Source organism: Onychostruthus taczanowskii, unplaced genomic scaffold (genome assembly GCF_017590055.1).
Source record: "Onychostruthus taczanowskii isolate IOZ18803 unplaced genomic scaffold, ASM1759005v1 scaffold35, whole genome shotgun sequence".
Taxonomy (NCBI): Eukaryota; Metazoa; Chordata; class Aves; order Passeriformes; family Passeridae; genus Onychostruthus; species Onychostruthus taczanowskii.
Window position 1 is genome coordinate 4875413 of NW_024500905.1, and position 17794 is coordinate 4893206.

Genomic DNA, 17794 nt, shown 5'->3' on the forward strand with positions numbered 1-17794 from the left:
GATAGATCTTTGAAGATGAAAACGTACAGGTTACTACTTGTTAAATCCAGACAGGTAGCATGGAGCTCCAATCCTATATCCTCCACGTAACATCTTTACCACTACTTAGTGCAGTAAATCTGTATTATATAATACATTATTTTTTCCAGTGTTGGTCATAAAGGCTGATTTAAAATCAAACTCGTTTTAAAACAGGACCCTTTGTTGAGAGCTTTGTAACAAGCTGGCTCCTGGATAAAGGCCACGGCCAGATTAATCTGCCTGAGATACAAACAGGAGGAATGTAGAGGATTTTGTAGATAGTTAGCTAGCTAACAGAGATCATGCTGGAAGCAAGGAGACGAGGATAAAAGCGGCAAGGTCACTGTGCCCTTGCCGAAACTTGAGGTTGTGGGAGAAGCTCGTTAGCTAGCAAGAATGAAGGAACGATAGTAGAAACCATAACAAGGTGAACACAAGAATGTAAACGTAGACGTAGTTGACTGATAAATGACTAACCAATGATGAGCTCAATTTTTGCAATATGCATTAGCCTTATTAACACTGCTATAAATGTGTGTGCCTATTCAATAAACTTTTGAGGCTTGTTGTTCATCATCTGGTGTGCAAGTCTTCCTTCTCCATCAACCCTTCATTAGACTTCAAGGGGGAGGAGACAAAAGAAGAAAAAAGTGAAGAAACAAGGGTGGCATGCTAGCATTCCATACTATGCACTTAATCAAGCTGCTTCAGGAGCTAGTTTAAGCTATAAATCACTAAAAAAGAAGTGCCTCGTGAACTTAGACTGCTAGAGGAAAAATCACTATGTTTAGGAATTTATTATTATTTTTTAAATATGAGGCTATTTCCACAGAACATGTCATTTTACTGTCTTAGGAGGCAAACACCTACTGCACTAATTGTCTATTATCATTGCAGCACAAAGCTACATCTTTATATGCCAGTGTCAAGTTAAAAAAAGCCTCAGGGAGGAAATCGCCAAATCATTAAAATCAAATATGCTTTGAAGAATATTTGGGGTCTGCATTCAGGGGTGGGGAAAGATGTGCCTTTAATTAATTTTTAATTAAACTAACTGTGAGTTTTAAACTTCAGAGCATTAGAATCTGCTTTGATGTTTCACTTCACATATCAACCTTTTAGCACAATATAAACAGTCATGTTCCCCCATCCTGAGATAAGCTTCCCACCATGTGAACACATTCACATGAATTCAAAAGCAGCTGTCAGTGTAGAGAAACCCACAAACTCTAGCCATAAAACCTGTGATGTAACTTTATTAATCACTCTTGCCCATGACTGGGCAAACACAGAAGATCTTTAGAAAGGTATTTATTTCTAAATATGTAACTTCTGTTCTATTGGAATAACCCGTAAGTTATTTAAATCCTCCAAGATCTGTATTAAGGCACATCTTATCGCCCCTCAGTCACAGGAACAAGTGGAACAATGGAACAGTTTGGATATTTGAAATGCCAACTGCTATGACCATCAAAGCAGAGATTTCTACTGTAAGAGTACCTAAAGGTCACCTTGCAAGTGGGATGACCCCTTCCAGGGGAGCATTGTAAGAGAAAAAAATTAATTCTTCCATAGGATTCAGCTCAGCAGGTATAAGACTACTCCCAAAAACTCCCATGCCCACTGCTGCCAGTGGGGGACAGCATAACAGCAACTGGAAAACCAAGGACACCCAAGAGGAGTGAGCCAAACCAAGGGGGTGCTGCCAATAACTTTGCTGCCTGAAAAAACCCTTCAGAAATTCATCTCAGACACAGGTGAGCAAAAAGCAGCATTCTGGTGACTATAAACACAGAATTAAACTCCCAGGAACCTCACTATGATTTGGTGATCATAAAGAAGTCAAACAAATTTGCATTACACAGCCTGCCATGTTTAAAATCAACTTACTCGATCTTCTGATAGCTGAACACTTCTTCAGGGTTACTGTTTTAGAGACAGTTCCATTCTTGTTCAGAACTTGAGAAAGGTATATATCAGGAAATACCTCTGTATTTTATAACAAATCTTCTGTCACAGCATCAAGGCAATCACAAGTGCTCTGTGGTTTAGCAAACCAAAAGAGAAACCCTAGTAGAACATGCCCTGCTAGCAACAGAGCCACTCTGATTTACAAAGCATCACTGGTTTGCCACCTTGCCTAAATACTTGGCATTTATTTGGGATAATGCTACATAGGCTGTGATTAGGTCTAAGATATAAGAACTATCTACACTGTGAAGGGTAGAGCGGCTGGCTAATTGCACCCAGCCTAATCCAGAATATAGAAACCTCACCATACTTAGCACAGGAACTGTCTGCTTCATTTTTCAGAACAAGAATTCTGACCAGTGCAACAAAAAGCCAGAAACCCACAGTTAAATCTACTTAATGAAGTCCTGTTGCTCACAGGTTTGAGTTTGCAATAAGAACATTTTCCCAATTATTATATTCTTCGACAACACAGTCTACTGAATATTCACTTAAGAAAAAAAGTAGTAATTTACAGCACAGAATTAGAAGTCTTATAGAACATATTTTCTTTAACATACTTTAATTAAAACATGCTGGTTTTACTTAAGCTGAATTTTACTTTGCTAACATTTTTAGAGCAGTAAAAATACCTCCTAGGCAAGCAAGGGACCAACAAAAAGTTCAGAGTAATAGATCACATGGTCAGCTGAACACTAATAGCATTTTTCAGTTTCTGTGAAAACAAACTTGTTCCCATGAAGCCCGAATCAGACCCCACAGCAATACTATGCAGTTGATATAGAGAATGTTTAGAGCAAGTATTTAGAATTATCAGCAATTCTTGTTATAACTGTTATAAGCAACAGCAGTGTGAGTCAGTCTCAGACTTAAAGAAGAAGGGAAAGTAATTAGCACCCAAAGAATGAAACAAGCTCTTGCTTGGTTAGGACCTTGAAGAAAAAAAAAAGGGGGAGCAGGGGGGGAGTGTAGGAAATTGTTCAGGAACAATTTTTAACATAGTCATAGAGCTCAAAGAAAAAAACTTAGGAAAGGCAACTAATCACATAAATTAATTCAACTTTATATTCAATAAGAATAGAAAAATGAAATTTAGTATAATGTGATTATCTGATTCGGAGGTTTATCTGACTGATGTCCAGAAGCTTTGCTGTCTGCTCTGACATTCATATGCATATGCAGTAGTCTCTTACCACTACAGTGACTAAAAGATAACTGAAAGGTAACTAAAAGTAATTCAGTATTTTAAGAGTCACTTCTAAAATAACTAAAATATATTACCTAACTAAAAAACTAATTTATATTACAACATACAACAAAAGATATTTCAGTCTTTGAACTCTACAATAGCCCCACTCCATAAGACTATTCTAACTAGCTACTGTGAAACCATTTACTTAGATCCTGAGATCCTCTTACTGGGCTCTCTAAAAGCAGCTAAATTATTTTCACTACAGAAAGAACTGATTAAGGCTCCTAACATTAGTTAACACCCCGTATCCTATATTCGTGGAAGAGGAAAAAGGCATTCCATTAATTCAACAAATAAAGCGTCCCTGAATGTCCAGTTAAATATTCCCCGTTCATCTTAAGCTGACCTGCTAACTCATGCAAAAACTGCAAACTCTCCCTAATATTAGATTTTATATCAAAATTAACCCAATCTGGATAAATTTGTAAATACAGAAAATCAGACTTTAGAGTTACAAATTTATGTAGACAGTGCAGTAGAAAAGTAACACTGTGCTAAGTTAGGCTCCATGAAAGCTGTGACTATCATGACCAGAACATTTCTTTAATGAAAGATCAAGTTCCCCTTAATAAAGCAGATTTCTCTTGCACAGATTACATGGGAGTCTGGTTACTGCTTGCATCAGGTTGCCTGCACAACTAATGTTCCCCTGACTCTGCTGTTCTTACACTGCTAGCACTTGTATGTGGGTACCTAATGGAGCAACTGCCTCGAGCATGAATTTTTGCTTCAGTTGTCTATTTTTCCACAGGACATAAGACATTGATTCTACATGCAGAAAATATGAACAGGCAATTTTTCAGCCTGCACTTACAGCAGGACAGATAGAATACTTTCTCTTCCTTCTTTCCAACAGAGCTCCTAAAAGACACCAGCGTCACAAATCAATTCCCCATCTCAAATGACTTTTAGCATGCTTCACATATATGCAGGATAATTTACTCCAGTTTGCTCTCAGCAGTTTATAAGTGCTCATTTTATACTTCAAGAGATGGAGCAAGTCTTGTACACAAAGATTCCTTCCTTCTCCTCATCCTTCACTATCAGATATAAAAGTTACACCTATTTCTAGCTTTCAGCTGCCAAGTCCATGCCACATGGAGAGTTAGGGATTTATTTTAGCAGTTTTCAGGAGCATCCCCTTATAGCAGCATTTACCCCTGGCTCTATCACAGCCATCACATGGGTCTAATTTCTGTATCAAAGTACTCCTGGTGATGGAATGTCTGTATGTATGGCAGGATTAAAACAAACTTTTCTCCTGCTCATATTTCTGTTCCTTGGTCTTCAACACTTAGGTTCAACAGTCTAGCCTAACAGATCCAGAAACGCTTCTGCAGAACCCTCACTCTCCACTACTTTTCCAAGTTAAGCACGCATGCTAACAAAAAAGGGGCTGACTATTCTTTAAGTCACCAGTCTGGAAAGCTGGGGGATCAGTTGCTGCAGCTGGCTACAGCATGTACCTGCTGTGCATTTTAGGCACAGCCTAGGTCACTTGCCACACATCAACTTTTCTACTACTTGCAAGCCAATCAAAGACGCAAAAAAATGGCGTTGGGGTTTTTTTACACGTTTTATCATAAATGGTAACATAAGACACCTGTCTATGCCTATATTACATAACCTTTCCACACATCAATAATAGAACAAAAAATTGTAATATAGTAGTTCAGATTGCATCTATTTTGAAAATTTACAGTGACTCTTATGCTAATCTCAATAATACTGATTCCTGAACTTACTCATTTAAAACATGAGAAGAAATAATGCAGACCAATTCTCCCACTGCATTCCCATTATGCAATACACAACCACCAAATTTTTAATCTTTCAGGCAGTGCCAAAGAATACACCAGTTTCTATACACACAATCACAATGGGTCATGCTGAAATCCCTAGTGCAGTTGCTAGAGTTTATATGGCTTCACCAGATGCTTCTGATATGAACTATGAGAATATTTTACAATTAAATGACCAGCTCTGAACAAAAAGACTTCCACAATCTCAGCTTATGTATCTAAGTGAACACACCAAATCAAGTTCCTGGTGGACTGAAGAGCAAGACGAGCAGGCTTTGATCTTGAGGCGTCAAATTCTTCAGAAGAGAGGAACCCTCTGTGAGAAAAATAATGCTCTAAATGAAACACCTGAACTAAACTCTTTCCAGTTTACAGGCTAGTGTGACCTAGGCACAACTGTACATAAGAAGGACTGAGAGGAAGTCCCCTACAACAGAGGTTATTAACCATCAATAAAGGTGTTAAACTACTTGTGAAGTATTAACAAATTTGTTCTATTACAAATTTGACTTGAAGGGGAACAAGTTGTGGGATTCCTGCTTCAGAAGAAATAAAATTAAGCACTTAAATATTTGGCAATCTATCATGTTCAGTCAGAGAAGAACATGATACTCAGTTTTCATTATTACCAATCAGGCTTTAGAGAGACTGTATTGATTGTGTATTGCAAACACAAGATACAAGGACTGTGTACTATGAGGAAGACTATAGCATGGTTAGACTGTGCATCCATGCACTTGACCACACCTTGGATCAGTGAGAAGACAAATCACAATACAAGCAGTCCTAATTATGGACAACAGGGATATCTATAAAAGATTAGAGACAACTGCCTTTGTAATTTGCCCCTAGTATATTATTTTATGTAATTTATAAAAGAAACACACTTGCAAACAGCATTTTTCACAATTACTTAGTGGGTAAAGAGTGAGACAGAGACACTGACAACCAGCACACCAAGTACTCCTACAACCCAACATCAACGTTTGATGCATCCTCAGAGACAGATGAACCACTGCTGCTTTTACAATTATTTTCAGCACAGCATAGATTCCTCTGCATACAGGAACACACATTCCTCTCCAGCACACACACAGATGAGTAACTAGAAAGCATTCTTAATTGCTACATAAATCACATGTGGCTACTTAGCATAGCCAAATACATGTCTGCATAGGAAGCACTCTCCTCAAAACTGTCTGCAGTATTTCATCAATCTCAGAACAGCAAGGATGCCAAAAGGGAAGCAGCAATTACTCACCCCATGTCAATTCATACCTGTCTACAGAAACGTGCGGGCTTTTATCCAGGCACCTGAACCCATACAAAAGCCTGACAATGAAGTAGTCAGGTAAGTGCTGCACTGAAACTAGGGGCATGACAGCATGCTGGGCTAGCTTCAGTCCCATTAGGGGCACACTTCTACCAACTGTGGGACTGCTGGTTTTAAGACCTTTCCTGAATGTTGGTCTCAAAAGGCACAAATCCATACATGTGTCTGTGTCAGGTTTATATACACATATATATACACACACAGAGCTAACATGTATTTTTTTAAAATGTGAGCATGCATCTGTAAGAGCCCTACTACTTCTACCTAAGAATGAAGTGCAGGATATACTGAATAGCCTGGCCCAATGTGCTGCCTGCACATTGGCCTTACCTGCCTATCCATGAGAAGAGCTGAACAAGAGACCCATCACTCCCATGTGAAGCTTCATGAAGCTTACTCCAATGTAAGCTTCATGAAGCTTACATTGCTTGCCTTGACTCACTAGTATAGTGTCACAGGCAAAATGCTGCATTACATACTGAGCCCTTAATGCAAAACTCTCTGTTAATCAGTTTATTTAGAATCACAGAATCCTCAGTTGAAAGGGACCCACAAGGATCACCAAAGGCCAACCCTCGACCCTCCATAGGGTGCCCCAAGAATCACACCATGTGCCTGAGAGCACTGTCCAAATGTTTCTTGAACTCTGTCAGGCTGGTGCTGTGACCACTTCCCTCGGGAGCCTGTTCCTGGGCCTGATCACCCTCTGGGTGAAAAACCTTTCACTGATACATAGCCTGAGCCTCCCCCTGATACACTTTCAGGCCATACCCTTGAGTTCTGTCACTGGTTACAAGAGTGGAGAGATCAGTACCTGCCCTTCCATTTCCCCTCACAAGGAAGCTGCAGATGGCAATGAGCTCTCCCCTTAGTCTCCTGTTCTTCAGGTTGAAGTGACCTCAGGCACTTCTCATTCAGCTTCCCCTCAAGACCCCTCAACACCTTCACTGGCCCCTTTTGGGCACTCTCCAATAGCTTCCTATCTTCCTTACACTCTGCCCATTCCTTACAGTTTTGGGAAATATCTTCCTTACACTGCCCAAGACTACACGTGGCACTCAAGGTGAGGCTGCCCCAGGGCAGAGCAGAGTGGGACAATCCCCCACTGCCTTGCCCAGCTGGTGATGCTGTGCCTGATGCACCCCAGGACACTCTTGGCCCTCCTGGCTGCCAGGGCACTGCTGACTCATATTCACCTTTCCCCTGACCAGGACTCCCAGGTCCCTTTCCGCAGTGCTGTTCTCCAACCTCTCATTCCCAGTCTGTCCATACATCCGGGGTGCCCCATGCCAAGGGCAGAATATGTCACTTGCCCTTGTTAAACTTCACACAGCTGGTGACTGCCCATCTCTCTAATTTATCAATGTCTCTCTGCCTTTGAGGGACTCAATAGCTCCTCTCAATTTAGTGTCATTGGCAAATTTATTTCCTATTCCTTCCAGTCCTGCGTCCAAGTCATTAATGAAGATGTGGACAAGCTCTGGGCTGAGGATGGAGCCCTGCAGAACTCCACGAGAGCTGACAGTCTGTGATGATTCACTTTGACCCTTTGGGCCCAGCCCATGAGCCAGTATTATTTGCAACTGTTAATTCAGCACTGGTCCCACTGGCTTTTTACAGAAGAGACAAACTGTATCATCAGTTTCTACTTTAGTTTTCTTCATAATTTTGCTCTTGCTGTAGCTAAATGTTAATCAGCAGGATACTCTTCCAAAATGGTCATTCTGATATTATTCTTACACACTGATCTACAGCTGAAATAACATATAATGAAAAGGAGGTATCAAATTTTCTCATTAAGTAACTTTTTATTGTTCTTTTTAAATCTCTTCAGTGTATTCAAATGACCTTGAGCTCCGTTGCTCTGCAGAGCACTTTCCTGGATTCATCAGACTCTTCAATTAAAAGAAAACTCCTTGTGTCTGCACGTCTGTTCACATATGTCTGAAGAAACCTAAGTCTAAACATTTTGGACCATAAAGTTATAAGTGGCCAATATTTTCTGACTTCAGCAAAACTCCACAGCTCTCTCCTTCTGTTTTGCATTCAAACCTTCACAACTATCCCAACTCAACTACATCACTGAGTTCACAAAATACCCACACTTACTAAGTGCTCCTGATGTAACTAATGTGAAGCCTAGCTACTGTACCCCAAGACTCCAATAAGTGAACCAAAGCCTTTTTTTCTGCAACAAAATGAAAAATAAATAATCAGTGTTTCTCTGGTGGTGTTTAAATAACAAAGATAATAATACATTGTTTGTGCTCCCAAAGCTTATAGATAAGTAACTGGCTGAGATGCACTTAATATAGTATTAATACAACAGACTAAAAAAAACAGTGGAAAGGTTAAGAGTTACTCATCTAGTCTGAATAGCACCCGCTGCTGGTGCTGCACTCATGACATTTAAATTGCTGAATTTAACAACACCCATCACATGTTTTAGTGACTTGAACTCTGACTAGGACAGTATGCTAATCCATCCCTCCTAAACCTGTTTCTTAAATTTTTGTGAGTGCTAGTAGTTACTATTTTATATAGTTAAGTCCTCAAAATTTAAACCGATGATTTCAAGAACCAACTGTGATGATAAACCAGCATACGGCACTCAGCATCCTCTGCACAGAGCATAAATCTCATCTCACCTCCAGAGGCTGTCAGACACCAGCAGGGGACTTAGAGTTCACCACAAAATGGCCATCAAGCCCCTCCAAGTTACTGACAAACACATGCCACATCAAATCCTCCAGAAGATAGAAGAGTGAGGCAAAAACACAGAATAAGGACCACTAGTTTACCATCACAGCGATGTGGGCTTAAAATAGACACAATCTCTACCCTACTCATTCCTTTGGCCCTTAACTTTCAAGTATTTCAGTTGCGACAATGTTTATCCCATAATATTCACTGACTGCCAAATGGATAAAAAAAAAAGAACAAAACATTACTGGATATTTTTAGTTGCCTTTTTTAAAATAAGTTTCACTACTACATGTCAAACACAAACCTAAACATTTTGGCTCCAAAGCAAGCCTATAATTAGAAACCTCATTTTTTCTGGTAATCAGGAGAGCTGTTTTCCCTAGGGAATGTTACTAAAAGGAAACCCAGGAAGAGTCACAATGGCCAAACAACGCGAAACATTAATAACGGACACTGGTAACACAAAGACATCCTAACTAGGCTTGAGCAGCTACAAACTGCATTTTACTACTAGAAACTGTTTTCTTCCCAATTCAAATGGGATTTTTTTTTTTTCAATTACGTGCCTCGACTACTGTGCAAATTCATGTGGAAGAAACCTAAAAAGAGGTATCTGTGCACAGACGTTTGTCCTATTTCACAGAAGTTTCTTCCCATTTTCACCATCTCACTTATTAAGAAAAAAAAAAAAAAAAAAAAAAAAAAAGCTACACCTTTCCCTTCAAACCTCCTTCTTCAACAGTGAAATGAGAGATTACTGATTGCCTTGTCAGGACTAGCTAGAGATGAGACTGTCACCCCCTGCCTTTTGCTCTTTCCCTTTACACCTCCTCTGCTCTTATCTATCTGCTTTCCATTTCCAGCTTTTCTATGAATTTCCTTTCCCACCACCATTACCACAGTTGCAAATCCCACTAACAAGCAGAAGAGACAGCCACAAAGCCAGTGTCATGGCAGGGTGCACTGGGTGAGGGTGCAGGGGAAGGAACTCAGCAGGTCTGGAAGCTGTGAAGACCAAGACCAGTAAGGGGAAAAGAGAGGGAGAAATCAGATCCCAGACAGGAACGACCAGTGTTGACAGTGTGGCAATGGGGACATTCTTGGGTGCAGAAGGAACACGTGCATTTTTGCAAACTGCCAACAGAAGAGCTTGCATTTTTCTTGCAAACACTTTTACAGAGCCCTGTATGAAATGGTAGAAAAACAGCACACAGCAGCATTTTGGTTTTTTTTTTTTTTCCCAAAGAGCAAAGCAGCATCCAAGTGTCAAACTTCTTATATCCAAGCCATTTTGCATGAGATATCAACCAGAACTCTCTCACATTTTGTGTGCAAAGTATTCACAATTCAGATGCTGAACAGAATCTGCAGGAATGGCCCCCTTCTAGCTGGGATCCATGACCTTCATAGCACTGCCAGCTTCCAAAGCAAGGTTTCCCAAAGCACAGTGATGTCTTGTCTCACAGATTCCTCACACGTAAGGGCAGAGAGAGAGAGCTTGACTACAGCCTCTTCTCATGTTTCAAACCTTTACAGTTACAGTGGAAGGGACCCTCAAACATAGAGCAGGCAGAACCAAGTACAGGGATGTCCTCAGGTTTTTGCAGTCATCCTGACAGAAAATGTGAACTTGGAACTAACCACCTACAATGCTTGAAAGGCCACTGTCCATTGAGACCCCTGAGAAAGGAAACATATTGCAAGGATTTACATCGACCCTGCTCAAAGTGGGATAATTCAGGGAACTGGCATGTGGAAGGAAAGTGCAGAAAACATACACAGGAAGATGCACATCCCTCCAGCATATGGTGGGGCTTGGAGCAGCAGGCATGACTGTTTTCAATTTTCCTGAAGGATGGGGGTGGGCGGGAGAAAACAGGGAGAGAAAGGGGTCAGTTTTCAAAACTTTGCCAAACATCTTATTTTGGTATTTTCTCTACAGGGAATGGACAATTTCCAAAGGCTTGATCATACAGAAGCACTGGTCTGATCTTGCAAAAGCCTACATACATGGATAACTTCACCTTACCTAAGTAGTCAGACTGGCAGGACAAAAATATTTACAGTTCTGCCTTTTTCATTTATTAAACGACTCATTGCAAACATGAAACAGGGCCACACTGAGCTTCATCTAGTCTCTGACACTCAAATTTTACAAGAGACACAGCTGATAAGAAACCTTAAATAAAGCTAAACTTTCAGGAGCAATAAGACAGCAAAAGGCAATGTACATTTTTACTCACACTGCCCTCAGACTGAAGTATTTCTTGCTTAAGAAATAACTTGAGGGCTACTGCTGAGCCCCAAAACACCATACTGCCTATTATACCCTGCAATGGTTTTATGCTGAAATTTTCTTTTAGAAGTGGTATGGAAAGGGGAATAGTTGTCTAAATCTTTAATCACTGTACAGATTAGGCATCCTAAGCAAAGACCAAAAGTACTATCACAAAATTTTCACACTAGAAGTGCAGTCAATTCATTAATCCTGTCTTATTTGCAGAATTTGATGTATTTAAGCCCACCCTTGCCCAATTAAATGAAGACAAAAATTCACTACTTAAGCTAGTGAATTTTGCTTTCTCTTCTTTTTGGAAATCCATACAAAACAAGGCTAAACACTAGTACTGAGTTTTTCTGCAGACACAGCTGGAAACCAAATGCTCTAAACCATTTTTTCCCTGCAAGAAAGGGGGCAGAGGGAGCACAGACAGAAGGATAAATGTAACTGCCAGCACTTAAAGGTCTTCTGCAAGAAGGGAAACCCACACTGGAGAACTTAATATTTGTGTAGTTGAGAAAGACACAGAAACAATAACTATCAACTCCCCTCTTTTCTCTTCGCTCAAGGGGACATAGTATGCATTTTTTAACTAAACCTCAAACACAAACCAAAAGTAACATCCTCATCCCTACAAAGAGGCTTCTTATGACTGTTATTGCTGGAAGGAGAAACTCACTCTTACTGGCCACATGACTGTTGAAATCTGCATTCAGCATTGTTTGGAGGGGTTTTTTTTTCTTCTCTCTATAAATCATCAGTTGAGAGCAACTGGTAGTAACTTCATGACTAGAAATACTAGCTGAGTATTTCTGATGCTGCAGAGTCAGCAATACAGATTAATTTGTTCCAGCCTAGTAAATACATACTTAAATATGTATCCTGCAACACCTCACTGCAGTATTCTTTTGGGAAGCATTACTAGAGCAGAATATAAAATTTTAGTTATGGGGGGGTTTTTTTGGTTTTTTTCCAGCCCCTCTTGCTTGAAAGTGTTAACACCACACACAACAATTTATGCATTTGCACAACTTACTACTTATACAGCTAATATTTAGCAATACAACTCATAGAATAGCTTCAGAAAGATGTGTATGTTTTTAAGATCTGAATTAAGACATGGATCCTCTCACATGTCACGATACAGTAGCTACACTGAGGCAGACAGCAGTTAGGTATCTATTCCCACAGAACTGTCACACCAGGATCCTCCTCTCTAAGGGCCAGGTGGCAGCCAGTGCTGGCCAAATAGGTTACTAGATGAAGTTTAGGGACACTCCACAGCAGCTTCGAGAGAACACCTGGGATTAATGGGAGGCTGAAACTCAAAACGGATGAGAAAAAATAAACGCTGAGGAGAGGAGTCAAGGGAGGTACCCTGGAGAAGCAGCCATGACCTGATACACAGCTGGTCCCAACCTATTTGCTCCAAGTGCCCAAGCTCAGGTGTAGGAAGAGGGTGTGCCCAGGCTCTCTGCCAGACTTTGCAAAGGAAACTGAAGTTCAAGAGAGCTCTTGCACTTCCTCAAACGGGAGCAGGAGTTTCCTGAGGGGCAGCTGGAGGGTTTCAGTTTAAGCAAATCACAAATAACCTGAGAGAAACAGAAACCAAGATTGGCTTTCTGCAGCAGAATGCTGCCTACAGGAATGGCTGTGGGCAACAAATGATGCTTTTTGACAAGTGCCACAGGTGGACCAGAGGGCAGCTGACATATCCAGGCTTTCAAAAGCAAATTTATCACCAGGTCCCCACAGCAGCAGTAACAGTAACACTGAAATGCAGTGGGGAAAACTACTAAGAGTTTGAAGAAATAGACACTGAATAGAAAGAAGGCACTGATGCTGGTGGGAGCAGACGAAGAAGGAGCATAAACTAAACAGGCTTGCTAGCCTATCGTTTCCAAAGACACCAGCCATCTCTACAATGAGATCCTGTGCTTTGAAAAGAGAGAAATGACGGGGGATAGACTGCTTAGCTAAAAAAAGTGTGACGTTTACCCTATATGGGTTAATGACTGCTCTGGGTCGGACAGATCCTCCACTGAATTTCAACGCTGCCCACACAAGGGGTTGGTTCGGAGTTTTTGCTTCGTATTTAATTAGTTCTTCACCTCAAATCCCCACTTGCCTGAGCCTGAATGCTTAAACCAAGGCACTTAAACACTTCAGAGGGCCTTTCGCTGCCAATAAACCAGCTGAAGAGGCTGTCATTCACCTCGGAACGAGCTCCGAAAGAGCGAGGAGGCAGACGCGGCAGCGGGGCCGACAGCGCGGTCACTCACCGCACAAACAAGGGATTTCTGCCCACATCCCTGCCCGCCGGGCACTGGGGGTCCCTCAGCCCGGCTGCCGAGAGGGGCACGCCGGCGGGGGCCCCTCCAGCGACCCCCGGTGACACGGGAGCCCCGCTGGAAGCCTGCCGAGGGAAGCCCTTCCCGGCCGCCTCCTCGCCGCTCCGTCCCGCCGCCCGGGCGGCTCCGCGGGTCCTTCCCCGTGGGGGAGGGGGCGGCGGACACGTGGAGGCCGAGCCGGAGGGAGCCGGCCCGGCCCGGCAGCAGCTGCCCCGCGCGGCCCAGCCGCCCTCCGGCCCCGCGCGCGGCACTTACTTGTGGGGCGGCGCGGCTCTTGCCCGGCGGCCTCCTGAAGAAGGAGGTGCGCGCGGTGAAGAAGAACTCCTCGGACTCTTCCTCCTCCAGGCTGCTGTACCCGCTGCTCATGCTGCTGGTCCAGGTCATTGGCGGCGGCGGGGGCTGCTGGTGGTGCTGGGGCCGGGCGGCGGAGAGCGCCGTCCCGGCCGCCGCATGGGGCCCCGCCGCTGCCGCTCCTCGCCCAGCCCGCGGGGTCCGGGCAGGAGGAGGAGGAGCCGCGGCTCCGGCGGCCCCGCTCCCGCCCTCGCTCCGCTCCCTTCCTGCCGCGCGAGTTCCCGGGCAGCGCCGCCCCCGCCCGCCCGGGCAGCAGGTGAGGGGTGCGGGCGGCTCCTTCCCGGCCCCGCGCCCGGCCGCCTCCTCACCCCCTCCCCGTGTCGTGCCGGCGCCTCCGCACCTCAGGCAGCTGAGGGGGGCCTTGCTGAAGTAAAAAGTTCCTAAACCTTTCCCTAATAATTACTCAATTTCACTCTTCTATGCACTGTAAGAACAGTCATTTAAAAAAGGACCGACGGCAAAGTAATGGGGAGAGCTTTTCCCTTACAGTTCTTCCAGCAATCCATGAATTGCGGCTGAGCAGTGCCAGCCTCCAGTTCCGCAGCTGCCGCGGTGCCCGGCCGGGGCCGGCCCGCGCACCATCGCCAGCACACGGGCTGTTAAATCAATGGAATTCATCGCCCCAGGATGTAGCGAGGAGGGAGGCTTGTGAAGACTCACCAGGGATTAGATATGTGTGCAGATAGCAAGAATATCCAGATCTGCAACTGGAAAACATATTTAAAGCGCAAAAGTCCTGATAAGACACGGGGGAAACATCAGACTCATCACTGCTGAGGGAAATTACAAACAATGCCTGAAGGCCAGATCACTCCGTAATTACCTGCCTCGGAGTCTCATGTCTTCCCTTGATTTATCTAAGGCTGGTCACTGTCACCGACAGGATACTGGGTTTAAGGTACGGCTTCCTAAAGCTGTGCAGCTGCCCGTAAAAGCAGATTTGCCTTTCCTGCACGCCCTTAGCCCGGTGTTCCTGCTGTCCCTGTGCCTCAGCGCTGGTCCCATGGGGGGAAGTGAGTCACATCAGCCCCTTGCTGCCGCAGCAAACCCCTGAGACATGGGCATCAGAAAGGCAATACCTTTGAGCACCGGCACAGCCTCTGATTAAACATATTTGAAAATGTTTACACATCAATTCCCGTGGTCTCAGCGCTCAGACACAGATGTAATCTGGGACACCATTAGCTAACATCTCCTTTCCCTCTTCCTGATCCCCATTTCACTGGTCCCTCACACACTCCTCATCTGCTGTGCGTGGCTGCTCCTATCCCAAGCAGGGGCTGGGTCTGCTTCTGCCCGTAGGTGCTCTTCCTGGACCGGGTATGCCTTACATGTTGATGAAGTCACCTCAAAACTGGCAAAACAACTCACATTGAGAACTAAAACTGGTCAGTCACTTGGGAGGTGTTAAATCCTTACTTTGCTGTCAACTCTGATTCTTCCAGATTTTCATATGGAGTTTGGCATCTGGCAGATTAGAAGGTATCATAGCTTTTAAAAACAAATCATTGAGTCTATCAGCATAGATGCAGATGTGTCAGCTCTTGAGCCTACTTGTTGGCACTGTAAAGCCCTGTGGTATGCAAGATAGCTTTAAGTTGAATGCCAAGTTACTTGAATGCAACTAAAACGTATTAAAATGCTTGCAGTAGCCAAACAAGCTTTGCATTACCTGGCTCGCTGAGCCCAGACCCATGCCAAGAGGAAGTCACACCAGAGACCTGCTGGCCATGCCTCTGAACCTGTCCAAGACCCAGTGACTCCAGTTTACAAAACTTTTGGAAAAAACACCCCTGTCCATGATCACAGTTAAGGTGAAGGATTTAAAATGGCTCAGGTGTGATTAAAAATGGCATTTGTGTTTTCAAACTGCAAAGGTACTTTTATATATTATCTGCTGGCATACTTGATGGACTCCCCAGGAACAAGAGGCACTGTGTGTATAGCTTGTTTGCTTGGCTGCAGTCTCAAACCTGATAGTGTGTGGGTGGGACTTTAGGCTGGCAAAGAGGATCATCGAGACAATAAGCTGCTGCAACAGAGCTCAAGTTCATCTATGCAAGATTAGTTGCAAGTCCTGGGCTCAAGTTGATATATTCCCTAGCAGCAAGGCATGGCATTCACCTCATCTGTAAAGCATAATTTATATTGATAACATGAAATTCACATTATCATTTTCTCTAGCTGCAACAAAAAACAATGAAGAAAACATGTCTACGTTTTCTGTGATATATCTTCCAGTACTCCTACTAATTTTGACAAGAGATTTTTCACTTTTACTTTTTTTCAGACATGGCACTGAGCCAAACAATTCACATCAAGGTACAAGCAGATGTGATGCCTTTCAGTGTTGATTTGTTTGGTGCTTGAAAGTAACATACCCAAAACCAAGTATTTTTCAAGGGTGATACTTAAAGATCAATTGGTACCCCTGTGTATTTCAATGTCCCCTGGCTACTCTCTGCCCATATTTTTAAGGTTCCTATCCCCTGACAAGTACTCTTCCACATTCTCAAATTGACTTTTTAATCTTACCTAGGTAAGATTCATTCAAGGCTCTTTATGCTGCACTGAAACGTCTACACTACAACACTTGCACTACTTTTGGTTTATTCTGACAGGCCTCTTAAATAGTCAACAAAGAAAAGGCAAACAGCACTTCATAATGAAAATAAAAATAGTCATGTCTCAGGATAGTAATAAGCTTTCTGAAAGCATACTTGTTCTTAGGGAGAATTATGGATTAATGATTAAGTAAAAAAAAAATTAACTTAAAAGCCAAGGAATATTGCACAGGAGTGAGATCTGAAATACAGAGCATTATGAGGCTCTCAATAAGTCCTTCTGAGAAATAATCCAATCCCATGAGAAATTAAGCTGTCAATCTGTTATCACAGGATCACACAGTTAGCAAGAAGAGAAGAGGGAGAGGCTTTTTTTAGATGAAGCATTAAGTTCAAGTAGCAAGTAGTGCTACAAGTGCACCCGTGAAGAAAAGGAGAATGAACTTTTTTTTAATTAAAGCTTGATGACATAGATAGAATTTCGTAATATTTTTAAACTGTATCCGGTTAAAAGTGGTGGCTCAAGTAACACAACCTAAAATAGTAATAGGCATTCTATTTCAAAGCAAGACTCTCATGAATAAAATACGAATAAAAAAGCAATCGCAGACAAAGATAACCTGTGTGACATACACTGATTTGTTGTGTAGGAGGAAAAACAACCATTTAAATGACTGTTCCTCTCTAGGATGAAATTCAGTTTTAAATTACTTTGTGGTTTTGGAGAGTCAGCTGAGAGAAATGAAATACCAAGCATAGCTTCCAGAGAAGTGAAAGCTGACTTCCTAAATGGCAAAACAGGTGTGAATAGTTTTATGAATCAGGCAAGAATTAGGACTTTGAACTACTCTAACTGAAATAACCCTTAGAACCAGACATCAAATTGCACAGAGGTGGATTTCTTCACAAGGTCCTGCAGCTTCATTGCTTTATTTGTATTAAAAGATCACTTTATTGAAGTAATCAAAATACCTCAGAAAAGTATGGTTGAACAGGATTACACGGATTATTAGTTCAGCCAATTCATCTCCTGCTCTGAAGAATAACCAAGTACTTTTCACCATCCCTAACAGTTCTTTAGCTAAACTGTTCTTAAAATGCAGTTTGGTGCTGTAGCTTCTCCACTATAGGCCATCCCTTCCAGTGTTTAAGTTATTTATTG

General features: G+C 42.6%; 1 protein-coding gene across 2 annotated transcripts in view; it reads right to left on the bottom strand.

Moving 5' to 3' along the window:
• The window catches only part of RASSF3 (Ras association domain family member 3), a 93781-nt gene that overhangs the window by 40085 nt on the left and 35902 nt on the right, over window positions 1-17794 (bottom strand). Inside the window, exon 1 of one of the 2 annotated variants that reach the window (XM_041411339.1) lies at window positions 13973-14296. The exons of the other annotated variant lie outside the window; for it this stretch is intronic. Coding sequence (XP_041267273.1) covers window positions 13973-14101 — 129 coding nt within the window. The 5' untranslated portion in view covers window positions 14102-14296. Of the gene's footprint in view, window positions 1-13972; window positions 14297-17794 lie in introns of those variants that run through there. 2 annotated transcript variants of the gene reach the window in all.